The 15,559-nt window shown below is 46.8% G+C and overlaps 1 protein-coding gene across 2 annotated transcripts in view; it reads right to left on the bottom strand.

Moving 5' to 3' along the window:
- PNPLA7 (patatin like domain 7, lysophospholipase) overlaps nucleotides 1-15,559 on the bottom strand; it is a 400,735-nt gene that overhangs the window by 364,204 nt on the left and 20,972 nt on the right. For both annotated transcript variants that reach the window (XM_074973884.1, XM_074973883.1), the window contains exons 3-5: nucleotides 7,232-7,306; nucleotides 5,698-5,785; nucleotides 2,982-3,064 (exon numbers count right to left, since the gene is read on the bottom strand). In XM_074973884.1, coding sequence (XP_074829985.1) covers nucleotides 2,982-3,064; nucleotides 5,698-5,785; nucleotides 7,232-7,306 — 246 coding nt within the window. The remainder of the gene's footprint in view (nucleotides 1-2,981; nucleotides 3,065-5,697; nucleotides 5,786-7,231; nucleotides 7,307-15,559) is intronic.

Below are 15,559 nucleotides of genomic sequence, written 5' to 3'. Positions count from 1 at the left end.
CTGGAACTTAAGATTCAGGAACTTTTGAAAATTGCAGAGTGGGCATGAGCAGTAGAAATCAGCACCAAGCCTGAGCGTTTGCCTATCTAGAGATGCACTGCACACTGCACACACATGCTGTTTGCCCAGACACACACACTTTTCAATTGATTGTTAACTGTCTTTTCATTCTGGGTTTGTTCAGCACCTACCATAATGGGGTCCTGGTCCATGAGTGGGGTACCCAGGCACTATCGTAATATAAATAATAAATAGGTAACATGGAACCTCTAGCCTCCTCGTCAGGTCTCCAGACACTTATTCTCTCCCCCATATACAGACTTTCTGGATACAGGATCATTAGATAGCACAGTTAAAAGAAGAAGTCAGAACTCCAAGATTCCTACAATAATGGGATCTCAGCCACAATGCCCATATGTCACATTTTCTATTCCTTGTTAAATGGCTATTGCAATATATTATCCATTATGTCATTACATGAAAAACCATAATACACACACCTACAAAAAAGCCTGTGTAATGCATCTGTTAGAATCTTAATTTCTGCATTTCCTGATTTATCTTACACCTCATGCACTGATTACATAGTCCTAGAGATAAAACAATCACGGAACCCCACAATGCCATTTTTACCAAGCCGGTATTCAGATTAGAACTAAAAAATAAAGCACACATTACCTGGAAAAATAAAATAGCAATAGTCTCTGCCATCACTTACACATAAAGGGTAGAGAGCTGTTATAGGTGTTAATGAGGATTATTGGATTAAACAGACATCAAGAATAAACCATCACACCAAGGTCTTAGCAGTTTTTTTCATATGAAGGATGAAGTAATTTTAATTATCTTATTTCCAAATGTAACAGTACGTGTAAGTTTCAAGTTAAAATGCATGCCCCATTAAGGAGCTTGAATGTTAAGGACAATACAAAAGTTTATTTATTCATTTTTTTGATAAGTGTAAAAGTATTTTAAATACAAATCTCCATTTACCTTACTAAAGTTTCAAATTAATTCACAACTAGTTTTCTGTCTCTTTTTTAAGAAGCTTAAAATAAAAGACCACAAACACAGAGAGAACCCTAAAAATAGAAACAAGGATGGAGTATTTTTCAAAGAAACTGAATTGTTCATTTTAAACTCTCTCTCTCTACCTCAGCATTTAACAATATATACATTAGTTTTAAAAAATAAACTTCACACACAGATTGATCTCAGGAGGTTACCAAGTCATACACTTGAAATGGATTTTAAAATGTAGGGACAGAAAGGGGGTCTTTGGATAGTTTAGGAACTATTAGTGAAGTTTTATACTTATACATGCTAAGACCTGGGCAATCATGTCTCATCTCTCAGGTTATAAAACTGGTAACTACAGAACCATAGAATATCAGGGTTGGAAGGGACCTCAGGAGGTCATCTAGTCCAACCCCCTGCTCAAAGCAGGGCCAATCCCCAACTAAATCATCCCAGCCAGGACTTTGTCAAGCCTGACCTTAAAAACTTCAAAGGAAGGAGATTCCACCACCTTCCTAGGTAACCCATTCCAGTGTTTCACCACCCTCCCAGTGAAAAAGTTTTTCCTAATATCCAACCTAAATCTCCCCCACTGCAACTTGAGACCATTACTCCTTGTTCTGTCATCTGCTACCACTGAGAACAGTCTAGAGCCATCCTCTTTGGAACCCCCTTTCAGGTAGTTGAAAGCAGCTATCAAATCCCCCCTCATTCTTCTTTTCCGCAGACTAAACAATCCCAGTTCCCTCAGCCTCTCCTCATAAATCATGTGCTCCAGCCCCCTAATCATTTTTGTTGCCCTCTGCTGGACTCCCTCCAATTTTTCCACATCCTTCTTGTAGTGTGGGGCCCAAAACTGGACACAGTACTCCAGATGAGGCCTCACCAGTGTCGAATAGAGGGGAATGATCACGTCCCTCCATCTGCTGGCAACGCTCCTACTTATACAGCCCAAAATGCTGTTCGCCTTCTTGGCAACAAGGGCACACTGTTGACTCATACCCAGCTCCTCATCCATTGTAACCCCGAGGTCCTTTTCTGCAGAACTGCTGCCTAGCCATTTGGTCCCTGGTCTGTAGGGGTGCATGGGATTCTTCCATCCTAAGTGCAGGACTCTGCACTTGTCCTTGTTGAACCTCATCAGATTTCCTTTGGCCCAATCCTCTAATTTGTCTAGGGCCCTCTGTATCCTATCCCTACTCTCCAGCATATCTACCACTTCTCCCAGTTTAGTGTCATCTACAAACTTGCTGAGGGTGCAATCCACACCATCCTTCAGATCATTAATGAAGATATTGAACAAAACCGGCCCCAGGACTGACCCTTGGGGCACTCCACTTGACACCGGCTGCCAACTAGACATGGAGCCATTGATCGCTACCCTTTGAACCGATGATCTAGCCAGCTTTCTATCTACCTTACAGTCCATTCATCCAGCCCATACTTCTTTAACTTGCAGGCAAGAATACTTTGGGAAACTGTATCAAAAGCTTTGCTAAAGTCAAGGAATAACACGTCCACTGCTTTCCCCTCATGGACAGAGCCAGTTATCTCGTCATAGAAGGCAATTAGGTGAAAAGGTGAAAGGCATGACTTGCCCTTGGTGAATCCATGCTGACTGTTCCTTACAGCTATGGAGATAACCGTAAGAGTTAGGAAGGAATCTTTCCCTTCCACACACAGCCCTGCAAAACTAGACAAGTGCATTCTTTCCAAGGGGAAAGAGGAACTTGCTCTGAAACATCAGGCATTACCCACTACCTGTTAACAGGATACTGACTACAAAACGTATGATCCAGGATGACCAACCCAACGTATTAGAGACTTCTCGTCTGAAAAAATGCAGTGGGGCTGGGGCTAATAACCATAGTAAGCAGGTCAGGCGTCTGGGAGTTCACATTTATCTTCCTGGATTTTAATCTTTATATTCCACCCTCCCTTCCCTCTCCATTAGATGTACTTACCTTTCTCATGATCTTCCGCCCATAGAACATGACTTTGTCTCTCTTGCGAAATCTGTACTGAGGCACTTGTGGCTGAGGTTGTCCTGAAACACAAAAGAATCATCAAATAACTCTGCAGATAGTTTGTAACAAGGGGAAAGAGGAGCATGCAGGTGCATTGACCTTGCTCACTAGTTGGAATCCAACTTACATTATTAACAGAAATTCATGTGAAACTCAACTTCTTCCTGTTGGAGACTAGGCCAAAAACCCACTCCTTTTTGTCAGTACAATTTCAAATGAATGACAAGAAAGAAACCTATTCTGTCCAAACACTCTTTTTGGATGATGAGCTACCTGTGTTCAAGTTGTCAGTGGACTGATTTAACCCTGTGTTACTTTTGCCTCACAATGTAGTTAATTATGGGATGCATTCCAAGGAACCTCGATTGTAGGTATCATGGGGTCAAAAACTGCTATGGAGATAGCAAAAATACAAATGGTAGGGAAGTCAGAGTGTGAGGCTTCTCCTAGTCAGTCCTGGAAGCAACACTGACCAAAGGGAGCCAAATTCAAGTGCTTATTTCCCAGAAGAGAAGGTCATCATAACACTTAATGAGGAGAGGAACAGAAAATAAGGACAGTCCCAGAAGTCTCTTCTCACCATCCCCTCCCCAGAGAGGTAGAGCTCTGAACACATTAGGATTTCTAAGTATTACTCCCTCTTTCTAAGCAGCTTTAACGTCATAGGTGCAGAATCTCTACAGTGCTGAACAACTGCCAGTCATGCCATCTGCGGCAGGTGATTTTAGGAACCATTCCCATTTCCAAAGCTCCTCTTTATCTAGAGCAGGCCCTGCTCTCACAGGGTCTGTGAGAAAGATGCTTACTGCAGTTATGCTCTCAGAGTCCTTTAGCAGACTATGGTTAGATCCTAGAGAAAGAAAGCTCTCAGCTGTGGCAGATCAATGCTGGTCACCAGAGGTGCCGACTTCCTAATGTGCCAGGGGGTACTCCCCCTCAGATCTACCCCAGGCCCCACCTCACACCTTGCTCCAAGGCCCCACCCTGCCTCTTCCCACCCCAACTCCGCCCCCGAGCACACTCTACCCTCACTCCGCCCCCTGTCCCCCCAGCTCCTCCTGCACGCCACTGAACAGCTGATCACCAGCGGGCGGAAGGTGCTGAGCGGGGGGGAGGGGAGAAGAGTGCTGATCAGCCAGGCCACCGGCAGGTGAAAAGCACTGGGGGATGGGAAGGACCTGATCGGGGGTGGGGGGTGCTGCCGTTGGGTGCTGATCATGCACCATTTTTTTTTCCGTGGGTCTGGAGCACCCATGGAGTCGACGCCTATGTTGGTTACATGGCTACTACTGAAGCATAAGGATGTGCAATGACAGTTGCCTATCCATAACAACATGCAGCCCAGAAGGAGATGCAGGAAAATAAAACAGCTGAAGTTCACTGAAGGGAAATTCAAATTTCCCATGTAGCCCCTGAACCATCAAGCCCAAAAATCATTCCCAGCTCTGCCTTATTTTCAAACAGTGAAAAACACTCATCTAAAGTCAGCAACATTGCATGAGATGTTAAAGATTTGTCCAGTTCACATTCACCCTCGTGATCGAGGTGATAAAAGGCTTGCTTTTTGTTTTTAATACTCTTGAAAAAACATGTGTGATACTTTGAGAAGCTCTGATGAGCTCAGACAGCTCCTGGGAGCGGGAGTTGCACAGTAGAGAAATCGAAAAGAGGAGTTAAAGAGACCAAGGGCTGTCAGCACTGCCTGACAGTGGAACTACAGAACAGCAGTAATCTAGGGTGTTTCTCTGCTTTTCCCTTTGATAGAGGCACCCCTCACTTGTGCAATAAAATTTATTAAATGCACTAAGTTTCAACACAAAGCAGGGAGAGCAGAGAAGGGAAATGCACTGCAAAGTTCAGGAACGTTTACTCATTTTCCTTCCCAGTGAGAAGGAAAATGAGTTCTAGATCTGTCAAGAGAGAGAAGGGCTAAGAATCCAGCCAGCAGACTTTCTCTGGAGCCTGACAACAGCCCCCAAGTTGGCCCAAGAACCATACTAAGGGCCCTCCTAGCAGCCACCAGGGATACTGCCTCCATAGTACTTCCAGCCCCTGATGGCCATGGAGACATGATGTCTAGAATTTGGACTCTGATCCACCACATGTTGTCTCATTTATGTCATTTCTGCTCCGACAGGCCAGGCCAAACAACAGAAAGCTGAAGAAGGAACTTAACTTGTCTCCAATACACAAGGAGCAGTTGTTATAAATTTAATTTTTTAAAAGGCCATGAAGGGCCTTTCACCTCTCTCCCAAAGATTTGGGCTCCTTCTATAGCTGTGCACTGGATCCATCAGTTGTCCCTCACAGGGATGCCCCCAATTTTCACCTCTGTCCCACTCAAACTCAGTGACATCTTCTGATTACACCAAGTTATTTACATATTGATTGTGATGCCATGGAGTTTATTATATGCTAAAGAAACTAAACCCATCTAATTTTAAGCTTCCTGAACACTGCAGACACTTGGACAGTTAACACAATCAGCAATGCAACAAAACTTCTGTGTCCTTTTAAGGCTATTTTCCTGCTTGAATCATTACCTCCAGAACAAGCACTGGCTCCGTCACATTACATTAAGGAAATATTAGGGTAAAGGAATTCCACTGAGAAGATTCTCTTTTAAAGCATGTGTAGCAAGTTGAGTACTTACTAGATTGCTTCACCTTTCTGTAAACGACAAACACAAAAATCCCTATAAGGGGCAATGCCACTGCAGCTCCAATTACTATTCCAGTTAGCTGTGGGGAGAGGTTAGGAAAAAGAGTGAATAATTAAAATATTCCTTAAAATTTTGCTAAATCCTACAGCAAACACTCAGCAAGGTGTGAATGTGGAATTCAGGGCATGTTCAGAAATCCTCATTTTGAAAAAAAGGAAAAAAAAAAAGTGACCCAACTGTGATATAACTAAGTACTGCAACATTTAAACAATTTCACAGTCTCCCTCCCACACACATACCCCTGGGATCCTCTGTTTCTATTTGAAGGACCTATGAGTTGAATAAATAGGTAGCACATGGGGTGAAAACTCCATTTCACGTATTGCAGTAATGTGAGATCACATAACCCACTCAAGCTCTGACTTACTCCTGGGGGAATTCTGCGCCACTGCACATGTGCAGAATTCAGGTACCCCACAGATTTTTTTTTCTCCACAGAAAATACATTCTGTCGGAGAGGCACTGCAGTTGCATCTTTCACTCAACAGGGGCTGCTGTGGCACCAAAACAGAGGGTAGCAAGCTCACTGTAGCAGCCAGCAGCCGATAGGGAGAGAGCAGAGGCTGGTTTTCTCATAGTGATGTGGCTGTGAGGTCAGGTGAGGAAGATGCGATATTGGGGGGGACAGACAGAGAAGGGCATACGGGGCTGTTGCGGGGGACAGACTAGAGTGGAGGCTAAACGAGAGTAGGGCTGCAGGAAAACCGGGGGTGGGGGTGTGCAGGGTCAAATGGGGACCAGGGGAGGGGGTGCATGGGAAGGAAAGTGCAGGGACACATGGGGACAGTGGTGGAACTGTGGTTGAGTGGCAGTGCAGGGACACATGGGACAGGGGCAGATGTGCCTGACTGAATGGGAGAGGCTAGTGGACAGCCAGGGTTAGCATGGGGGAGGTTCCCCAACTCCCTAACAATCTCTCTCCCCAAAAAAACCCTGTTTCATACTTCTCCCACCCATACCCACCAACCATTCAGGTTCAGTCCCAGGCTGCTTCTGAGCAATTACTTCCCTCTCCCTCAGCTCCTCCATTACCCACAACTCCCCCCAAGCCTTTGCACTGCTTCTGAGGGGTGCAAGAGATACATTTCTAAATTGTATTGTAATTAAATGAATTATTACTCAAATCCTACTCAAAGTTCTATATTAATATTCCCAGTAAGGAATCTATTTGTCAAAAACATTTCCTGAATCTTTTTTTCCTTGTCTGTACTGTTACAGACATAGTTCTTGACAAGTATTTTGAAGTAAATTACCAAAATAATTGAAACCAGCGTGATTATATTGTGTTATTTTGACAAATAAAATACATAGAATTTTAAAGAATTTTAAGATATTGTGCACAGAATTTTCTATTTTTGGCACAGAATTCCCCCAGGAGTACTGACTGTACCTGAGAAGTAACACACAGGAGGCTATTTATACCCACATTTTATCTTGCATCCAATCAATGAAAATAGTATATTACCATAGTAGTTTGCATTCTGTCTTCTATGAACTGAAGAACTCGTGTTCGTAGATCTATGCCCACTGGGAATCCAGCCTAAAGCCAGAACAGAAAGGGAACGATTAAGGAAAAAGCTTGCAAAAACTGAAGATTCTTTAAAAGACTATCTGTACACATAGCAAGAAATCTCAGTAACAGTTACTCTACATCTGGTCTCATGCAACCAAAGTAATTTTCTTACATTTATATAGTGTCTTCCTTTCAACCACATAGTAAGGCGCTTTAGGATCTAACAGGTTTCAGAGTAACAGCCGTGTTAGTCTGTATTCGCAAAAAGAAAAGGAGTACTTGTGGCACCTTAGAGACTAACCAATTCAAATAAATTGGTTAGTCTCTAAGGTGCCACAAGTACTCCTTTTCTTTTTAGGATCTAACAGATTGTGTGAAGTATAGGATCTGATCCTGTGATTCCTTATTATTAAATTTCTACTCATAACAAGTATTTTAAAACCATTTGTTTGAGGATCCAGGCGCCTTTCATATAAATGCCACATACATACAGCCACAAAAGAAATAACTCAAGAGCTTCCCTAACCTTAAAACAACCAGTGATAAAAATCAAACACTGTCATCCACAAATACCAGCCCTTATGTTCCTCCCTCCCCAAAGACTTAGGCTATTTTAGTCCTGGGTGGCGAAGGAGTGTGACTCAGGGGCCTCTTGATGCCAATTGGCAGAGGGCACATACTTAATACTTCATTAAAGGTGGCATGTAAGGTCTCTACTAATGGTCATCATAATCATTGCAAAATGTATGCAAGGATAATATTTAAGAAGTTATGTATCTATACTAAAAATTATGTTCTTAAGGTAAGGCAGATGAAGGTGACATGCCTCGGACAGGTTCCTTTCAGGCAGGACGTAACAGATGCTTAAACCTCCCCGTCTGGTCATATCTGTACTGTCCGCTCCATAATGGAGGCCTATTTGCATACTGAGCCAGATATCGATTAAGAGATGGAAAAATCTACAAGAAAGGAGTTTACAGGGGGAAAAAGAACAAACAGGAGAATGTCCTGCTTATGAACAAGGACAATGGTTTCCTCTGAGATGCCTGTGTGTACAGACAGACACCCTGGATCTTTCACAGAGGAGGCAACCTGACAGCGTAACTTATCTTTAAGGGCGTGTGGTAGCAAGATGCCTCAGAACCCTGGGTACCCCCAAGAAGCATCACAAGGAATAAGTTCCAAAGTCAAGGGCCCTCAAAGAGAATGCCTTGTCAGCATCTCCTTTTCTTTTAAACCAAGGGGACTTCAATTCAGGCACCTTCACTAACCACAGCTGTGGCCCAGGAGAGGAGAAAGGCAAGGCCCTATAAGCAGGAACCAAGCCATTTGGGGGTTTATAGTTGACAGCAAACACCTTAAACTCCACTCCAAAACCAACAGGAGACATGCAGAGTCACGGATGTCATCTGCTCCCAGCAAGATATGCTCCTTAATAAGCACCAACTTCAGTATCCAGATCAGTTTAAGGCACATCTGTATGTAAAGGGCAGTACAGTGCAGTCATCGAATCTTAACATGGCAGAGGCTCAGATAAGGGTAGACTTCCCCACATCCAAAACACAGTAGCAAGATCTGGGACAGATATAGATGAAGAAGTGTTTTCCTGGCAACTCATAGAATCATAGAATATCAGGGTTGGAAGGGACCTCAGGAGGTCATCTAGTCCAACCCCCTGCTCAAAGCAGGGCCAATCCCCAATTAAATCATCCCACCAAGGGCTTTGTCAAACCTGACCTTAAAAATATCTAAGGAAGGAGATTCCACCACCTCCCAGGGTAACGCATTCCAGCGTTTCACCATCCTCTAGATCATTTATGAAGATATTGAACAAAAGTGAAAAAGTTTTTCTAATATCCAACCTAAACCTCCCCCACTGCAACTTGAGACCATTACTCCTTGGCAAAAAGGGCACACTGTTGACTCATATCCAGCTTCTCGTCCACTGTAACCCCGAGGTCCTTTTCTGCAGAACTGCTGCCGAGCCATTCGGTCCCTAGTCTGTAGCAGTGCATGGGATTTTTCCCTCCTAAGTGCAGGACTCGGTACTTGTCCTTGTTGAACCTCATCAGATTTCTTTTGGCCCAATCCTCTAATTTGTCTAGGGCCCTCTGTATCCTATCCCTACCCTCCAGCGTATCTAAAACTACTCCCAGTTTAGTGTCATCTGCAAACTTGCTGAGGGTGCAATCCACACCATCCTCTAGATCATTAATGAAGATATTGAACAAAACTGGCCCGAGGACCGACCCTTGGGGCACTCCACTTGATACCGGCTGCCAACTAGACATGGAGCCATTGATCACTACCCGTTGAGCCCGACAATCTAGCAAACTTTCTATCCACCTTATAGTCCATTCATCCAGCCCATACTTCTTTAACTTGCTGGCAAGAATACTGTGGGAGACCGTGTCAAAAGCTTTGCTAAAGTCAAGGAACTGTTGCTCTGTGTTTGATTAACAGCAGCTGGTGATCCAACAATATCCTGTGATGGCAGACTCTAGTAACTAACAGCACAATTGACACTCCGGCTATGGTCAATAGGAGATCTGGGTACACATGGACTCTGGGATCAAACCCTGTACAAACAGAAGTCCTTTTGCCTACTACTGAAATACAGGCACCTCTGGGGTGAACAGGTTTCATTTAGGGTCAGATAATTGTTAGCATGCTCCAGGAGAGGCAGGATAAGTTACTATTTTGTAGGGATCACCAATCCAACTCCAGCTATGAGCCCACTCTCTAGGGGGCCTCCTCAGGAGATAAGAACGCTGTTCCATGTCCCTAGCCCAGCTGCAGCCTTACTAGGTACTGAGCTCACATAGTATACCTCTACGCCAGTGGTCCCCAAACTGTGGGGTGTGCCCTGTCCATTGGGGCGCAGTGGGGCCCAGGTATCAGAGTAACAGCCGTGTTAGTCTGTATTCGTAAAAAGAAAAAAGAAAAGGAGGACTTGTGGCACCTTAGAGACTAACCAATTTATTTGAGCATGAGCTTTCGTGAGCTACAGCTCACTTCATCGGATGCATAGCATATCGTGGAAACTGCAGAAGACCCACAGCCCTCATGGGAGGGTGTGGAGGGAGCATCATCCAGGCCTGGTCTGCCCCCAGCTCTGCTTCAGCTGTGACCCCAGCTCCGCCCCCAGTCCCTGGCTGCTGCCCTGCCTCTGCTCCCAGCCATGGTTTGGTTGTTGGCCCCTGCTCTCTGCCACAACTCTGCTCTCAGACACCAGGGCGGGGGCAGACAGAACACATTCCATTATTGGTAGGGGGAAGCACGAGAGGAAAAGTTTGGGCACTGCTGATCTACACAGCCAGCAGCAGTGAGTCTCTGAGCCCAGTCAACAGACTTGGGCTTGTGGGGCTCACACTACAAACAACAGTGCGGACAGTGCTTTTAAGCTGCAGCGCAGGCTGGAGCTTGGTCTCTGAATCCCACCTGTATGCCCAGGCTTCAGAGCCCAAGCTGCGACTTCTACACAGCTATTATTAGCATGGTAGTGCAAGCCCCAAAAGCCCAAGTCTGTCAACCCAGATTCAGAGGCTTGTTGCAGCAGGCTGTGTAGATGTACATAATTACACTAGTGCAACTTTAGGAGACTGTCCTCAGGTCCTACCCACGGAGGTAGAAATAGCTCCTGGAGAGCCCTCTTTGAACAGCAGCATCACTGGATTTACCAAAAATGGATTAGTCCCCTACTCTAGACACAGGTAAATGTGACAGATGAGCGCAGTAGGAGGGGCACACACAACAGCGAAGCTATTACACCAGGTTGCTTCCCCAGGACCCTACTTGAAGGGTCAGTCAGCCTCTGGCTAGCGGTAGGTTTCTGATAAGTTTGAAGCTAGCTATTGGTATTTGGGATGCAGAGAGTGGACATGTCATAAGACACCCAGGGACACCACTTGAGGGACGGGAAGAAATATCTTGTATGATAATATGCTATTGAAATATAAAAGGGCTGAGTCAAGTAAAGAGGAGGGGAAGAACACAAAAACTCCATTGGTCTCTAACCAGCAGGCCTGCCAAGAGCATCCTGGGCAGAAATGAAGGGCTCAGGGCTTGTCTACACTTGAAATGCTACAGCTAGACGAAAGGTTGCCAACACTCTCAGTTTCGCCAGGAGTCTCCCGGAATCAGGCTCTATCTCCCGGACACTACTGAAGCCAAAAAGGGAGATTTTAGGCCGCTAAAAGTCCAGCAGTGCAGCAGGGCTAAGGCAGGCTCCCTGTCTGCCCTGGCCTTGCGCTGCTCCCAGAAGTGGCTGGCATGTCCCTGCAGCCTCTGGGAGGGGGGAGAGGGTCTCCACACACTGCCCCAACCCCGACTGCCGACTCCGCAGGTCCTGTTGGCCGGAGATCCCCCTGCCCCCCCTCCCTCTCCCGCAGGGTCATGCCGGCGGCTTCCAGGAGTGGTGCAGGGCCAGGGTAGGCAGGGAGCCTGCCTTAACCCCACTGCACCACCGCCCAGGAGCCGCCCGAGGTAAGTGCCACCTGGCTGGACCCCACACCCCCTCCCACACCCCAACCCCCTGCCCCAACCCTGAGCCCCCTCCCGCATGCAAACTCCCTCCCAGAGTCCACACCCCGCACCCCTACCTGCACTCCAACCCCTTGCCCCAGCCCAGAGTCCCCTCCTTCATAGAATCGTAGAATCATAGAATATCAGGGTTGGAAGGGACCCCAGAAGGTCATCTAGTCCAAACCCCTGCTCAAAGCAGGACCAATTCCCAGTTAAATCATCCCAGCCAGGGCTTTGTCAAGCCTGACCTTAAAAACCTCTAAGGAAGGAGATTCTACCACCTCCCTAGGTAACGCATTCCAGTGTTTCACCACCCTCTTAGTGAAAAACTTTTTCCTAATATCCAATCCTAACCTCCCCCATTGCATCTTGAGACCATTACTCCTCGTTCTGTCATCTGCTACCATTGAGAACAGTCTAGAGCCATCCTCTTTGGAACCCCCTTTCAGGTAGTTGAAAGCAGCTATCAAATCCCCCCTCATTCTTCTCTTCTGCAGACTAAACAATCCCAGCTCCCTCAGCCTCTCCTCATAAGTCATGTGCTCTAGACCCCTAATCATTTTTGTTGCCCTTCGCTGGACTCTCTCCAATTTATCCACATCCTTCTTGTAGTGTGGGGCCCAAAACTGGACACAGTACTCCAGATGAGGCCTCACCAGTGTCGAATAGAGGGGAACGATCACGTCCCTCGATCTGCTCGCTATGCCCCTACTTATACATCCCAAAATGCCATTGGCCTTCTTGGCAACAAGGGCACACTGCTGACTCATATCCAGCTTCTCGTCCACTGTCACCCCTAGGTCCTTTTCCGCAGAACTGCTGCCTAGCCATTCGGTCCCTAGTCTGTAGCGGTGCATTGGATTCTTCCATCCTAAGTGTAGGACCCTGCACTTATCCTTATTGAACCTCAGACTTCTTTTGGCCCAATCCTCCAATTTGTCTAGGTCCTTCTGTATCCTATCCCTGCCCTCCAGCGTATCTACCACTCCTCCCAGTTTAGTATTATCCGCAAATTTGCTGAGAGTGCAATCCACACCATCCTCCAGATCATTTATGAAGATATTGAACAAAACCGGCCCCAGGACCGACCCCTGGGGCACTCCACTTGACACCGGCTGCCAACTAGACATGGAGCCATTGATCACTACCCGTTGAGCCCGACAATCTAGCCAGCTTTCTACCCACCTTATAGTGCATTCATCCAGCCCATACTTCCTTAACTTGCTGACAAGAATACTGTGGGAGACCGTGTCAAAAGCTTTGCTAAAGTCAAGAAACAATACATCCACTGCTTTCCCTTCATCCACAGAACCAGTAATCTCATCATAAAAGGCGATTAGATTAGTCAGGCATGACCTTCCCTTGGTGAATCCATGCTGACTGTTCCTGATCACTTTCCTCTCATGTAAGTGCTTCAGGATTGATTCTTTGAGGACCTGCTCCATGATTTTTCCAGGGACTGAGGTGAGGCTGACTGGCCTGTAGTTCCCAGGATCCTCCTTCTTCCCTTTTTTTAAAGATTGACACTACATTAGCCTTTTTCCAGTCATCCGGGACTTCCCCCGTTCGCCACGAGTTTTCAAAGATAATGGCCAAGGGCTCTGCAATCACAGCCGCCAATTCCTTCAGCACTCTCGGATGCAACTCGTCCGGCCCCATGGACTTGTGCATGTCCAGCTTTTCTAAATAGTCCCTAACCACCTCTATCTCCACAGAGGGCTGGCCATCTCTTCCCCATTTTGTGATGCCCAGCGCAGCAGTCTGGGAGCTGACCTTGTTAGTGAAAACAGAGGCAAAAAAAGCATTGAGTACATTAGCTTTTTCCACATCCTCTGTCACTAGGTTGCCTCCCTCATTCAGTAAGGGGCCCACACTTTCCTTGACTTTCTTCTTGTTGCCAACATACCTGAAGAAACCCTTCTTGTTACTCTTAATATCTCTTGCTAGCTGCAGCTCCAGGTGCGATTTGGCCCTCCTGATATCTTTCCTACATGCTCCTTCACCCAAACTCTCTCCCAGAGCCCACACCCCTCACCCCATCCTGCACCCCAATCCCCTGCCCCATCCCTGAGCCCCCTCCTGCACCCAGCTCCCGCCCAGAGCTTGCATCCCACACTCCCATCTCCACCCCAATCCCTTACCCCAGGCTCAGCCTGGAGCCCCCTCCCACACTCTGAACCCTTCGGCCCCAGCCCAGAGCCCGCACCCACTCCCACAACCCAACCCCCTACCACAGCCTGGTAAAAGTGAGTGAGGGTGGGGGAGAGCGGGCAACAGAGGGAGGGAGGAGGGAGTGAGCGGGGCGGGGCCTTGGAGAAGGGGCGAAGCAGGGGCATTTGGGTTTGTGTGATTAGACAGTTGGCAACCCTCGCTAGATGCTACCTACACCAACACAAGGCGTTCTCCCATCGGCATAGGTAATCCACCTCCCCAAAAAGTGGCAATTAGATCAATGGAAGAATTTACTATCTACATTAGGGGTCAGATTGCCATAACTATGCTATGCTGCTAGTAAGTGTGGCTCTTCCACACTCCTGATGGACTTAGTTAAGCCAACCTAATTTTCTAGTACAGACCACGCCTTAATCCAAGGTGAACCTATCTAGCTTCAATTCGGCTGAGAATACGACTAGGTCTATTATGGATACAGTTTATTTTGTCTTTATCTGATCGTCTCCCTTAATAAATCTCATTTTCAGAGCACTTAATTCAAAATCAAAAAACCATATCTGAAATGCAGTGTGACAGGGTCAGACCAGATGGCTGCAGGAGAGTAACAGAAGGCAAATATATTAGCCCCAGGTTAAGTAGGTCCCTTTTCCCTGGGTAAGGTAACAGGGAAGGTTTGTTTTTGTTTTTTTTTTGAAACAGAAAAGAATTTTATTGTGACAGTTACAAGAAATTACCAAAGAAATAAACCATAGTATGCAACAAAACAACGCAAACAGAAGGTATAACACAGCAGCTTTCAGGAGGGAGAAGTGTTCAGGCTAGCCTGGGCCCAGAGCGGGGGGGCTTCCTCGACACTCGTGGTCTTCCACCCTCCTGAGTTACCTGGTGGCCTAGAGCTGGGGGGCTTCCTCGACACTCGTGGTCTTCCACCCCCTCGAGTTACCTAGTACCGCGCCCAGTGTCACCGATTATCCCCCCCCCGAGAGTGCCCGGCAAGATGGGCACGGCTGCGGGGTGGGCAGTTTGGGGGTGGGGGGGTAGACACCCACGTATTATAGGGCCCTCCTAGATGACAATGACGATGGTAGCCACAGCGGCAACGGTTGGGGCTGGTGTCTCTCGCTCTTCCCCTCAGTCAAAGGATTAGACGGAGGGAACCGGATGGGGTCACCTAGCAGAGAACCCCGGACAGTGCCCACCGCTCTTCAAAGGTGTCAAGGGAGCCGGTGGACGCCGCCCAGAGGAACTCTGCCCGGATACGTGAATGTACTGAGGATCGGAAAAAGGCCCTACAATCGCAGGACGTTTCATGGGCCAACCTCCTCTCTCTGGTTTTATAAATGGCTGTTTTTGCCAAAGCTAGGAGAAGGTTAACCAGGAGATCCCGCGATTTTGTGGGGCCATGGATGGGGAGTGTATAGAAAAAGAGGTGGGGGGAAAAATGAAGCCAGAAGCGTAACAGAATATTTGTGAGGAGCCGAAAAAGGGGCTGCAATCTGGCACACTCTAAATAGACGTGCGCCAGGGTTTCCCTCACATTACAGAAAGGGCAAGTATCCGGGATGGAAGTAAATCGTGTCAAAA

The sequence above is a fragment of the Natator depressus genome, chromosome 16 (genome assembly GCF_965152275.1).
Source record: "Natator depressus isolate rNatDep1 chromosome 16, rNatDep2.hap1, whole genome shotgun sequence".
Taxonomy (NCBI): domain Eukaryota; kingdom Metazoa; phylum Chordata; order Testudines; family Cheloniidae; genus Natator; species Natator depressus.
This window is presented reverse-complemented; position numbering and strand designations above follow the sequence as displayed.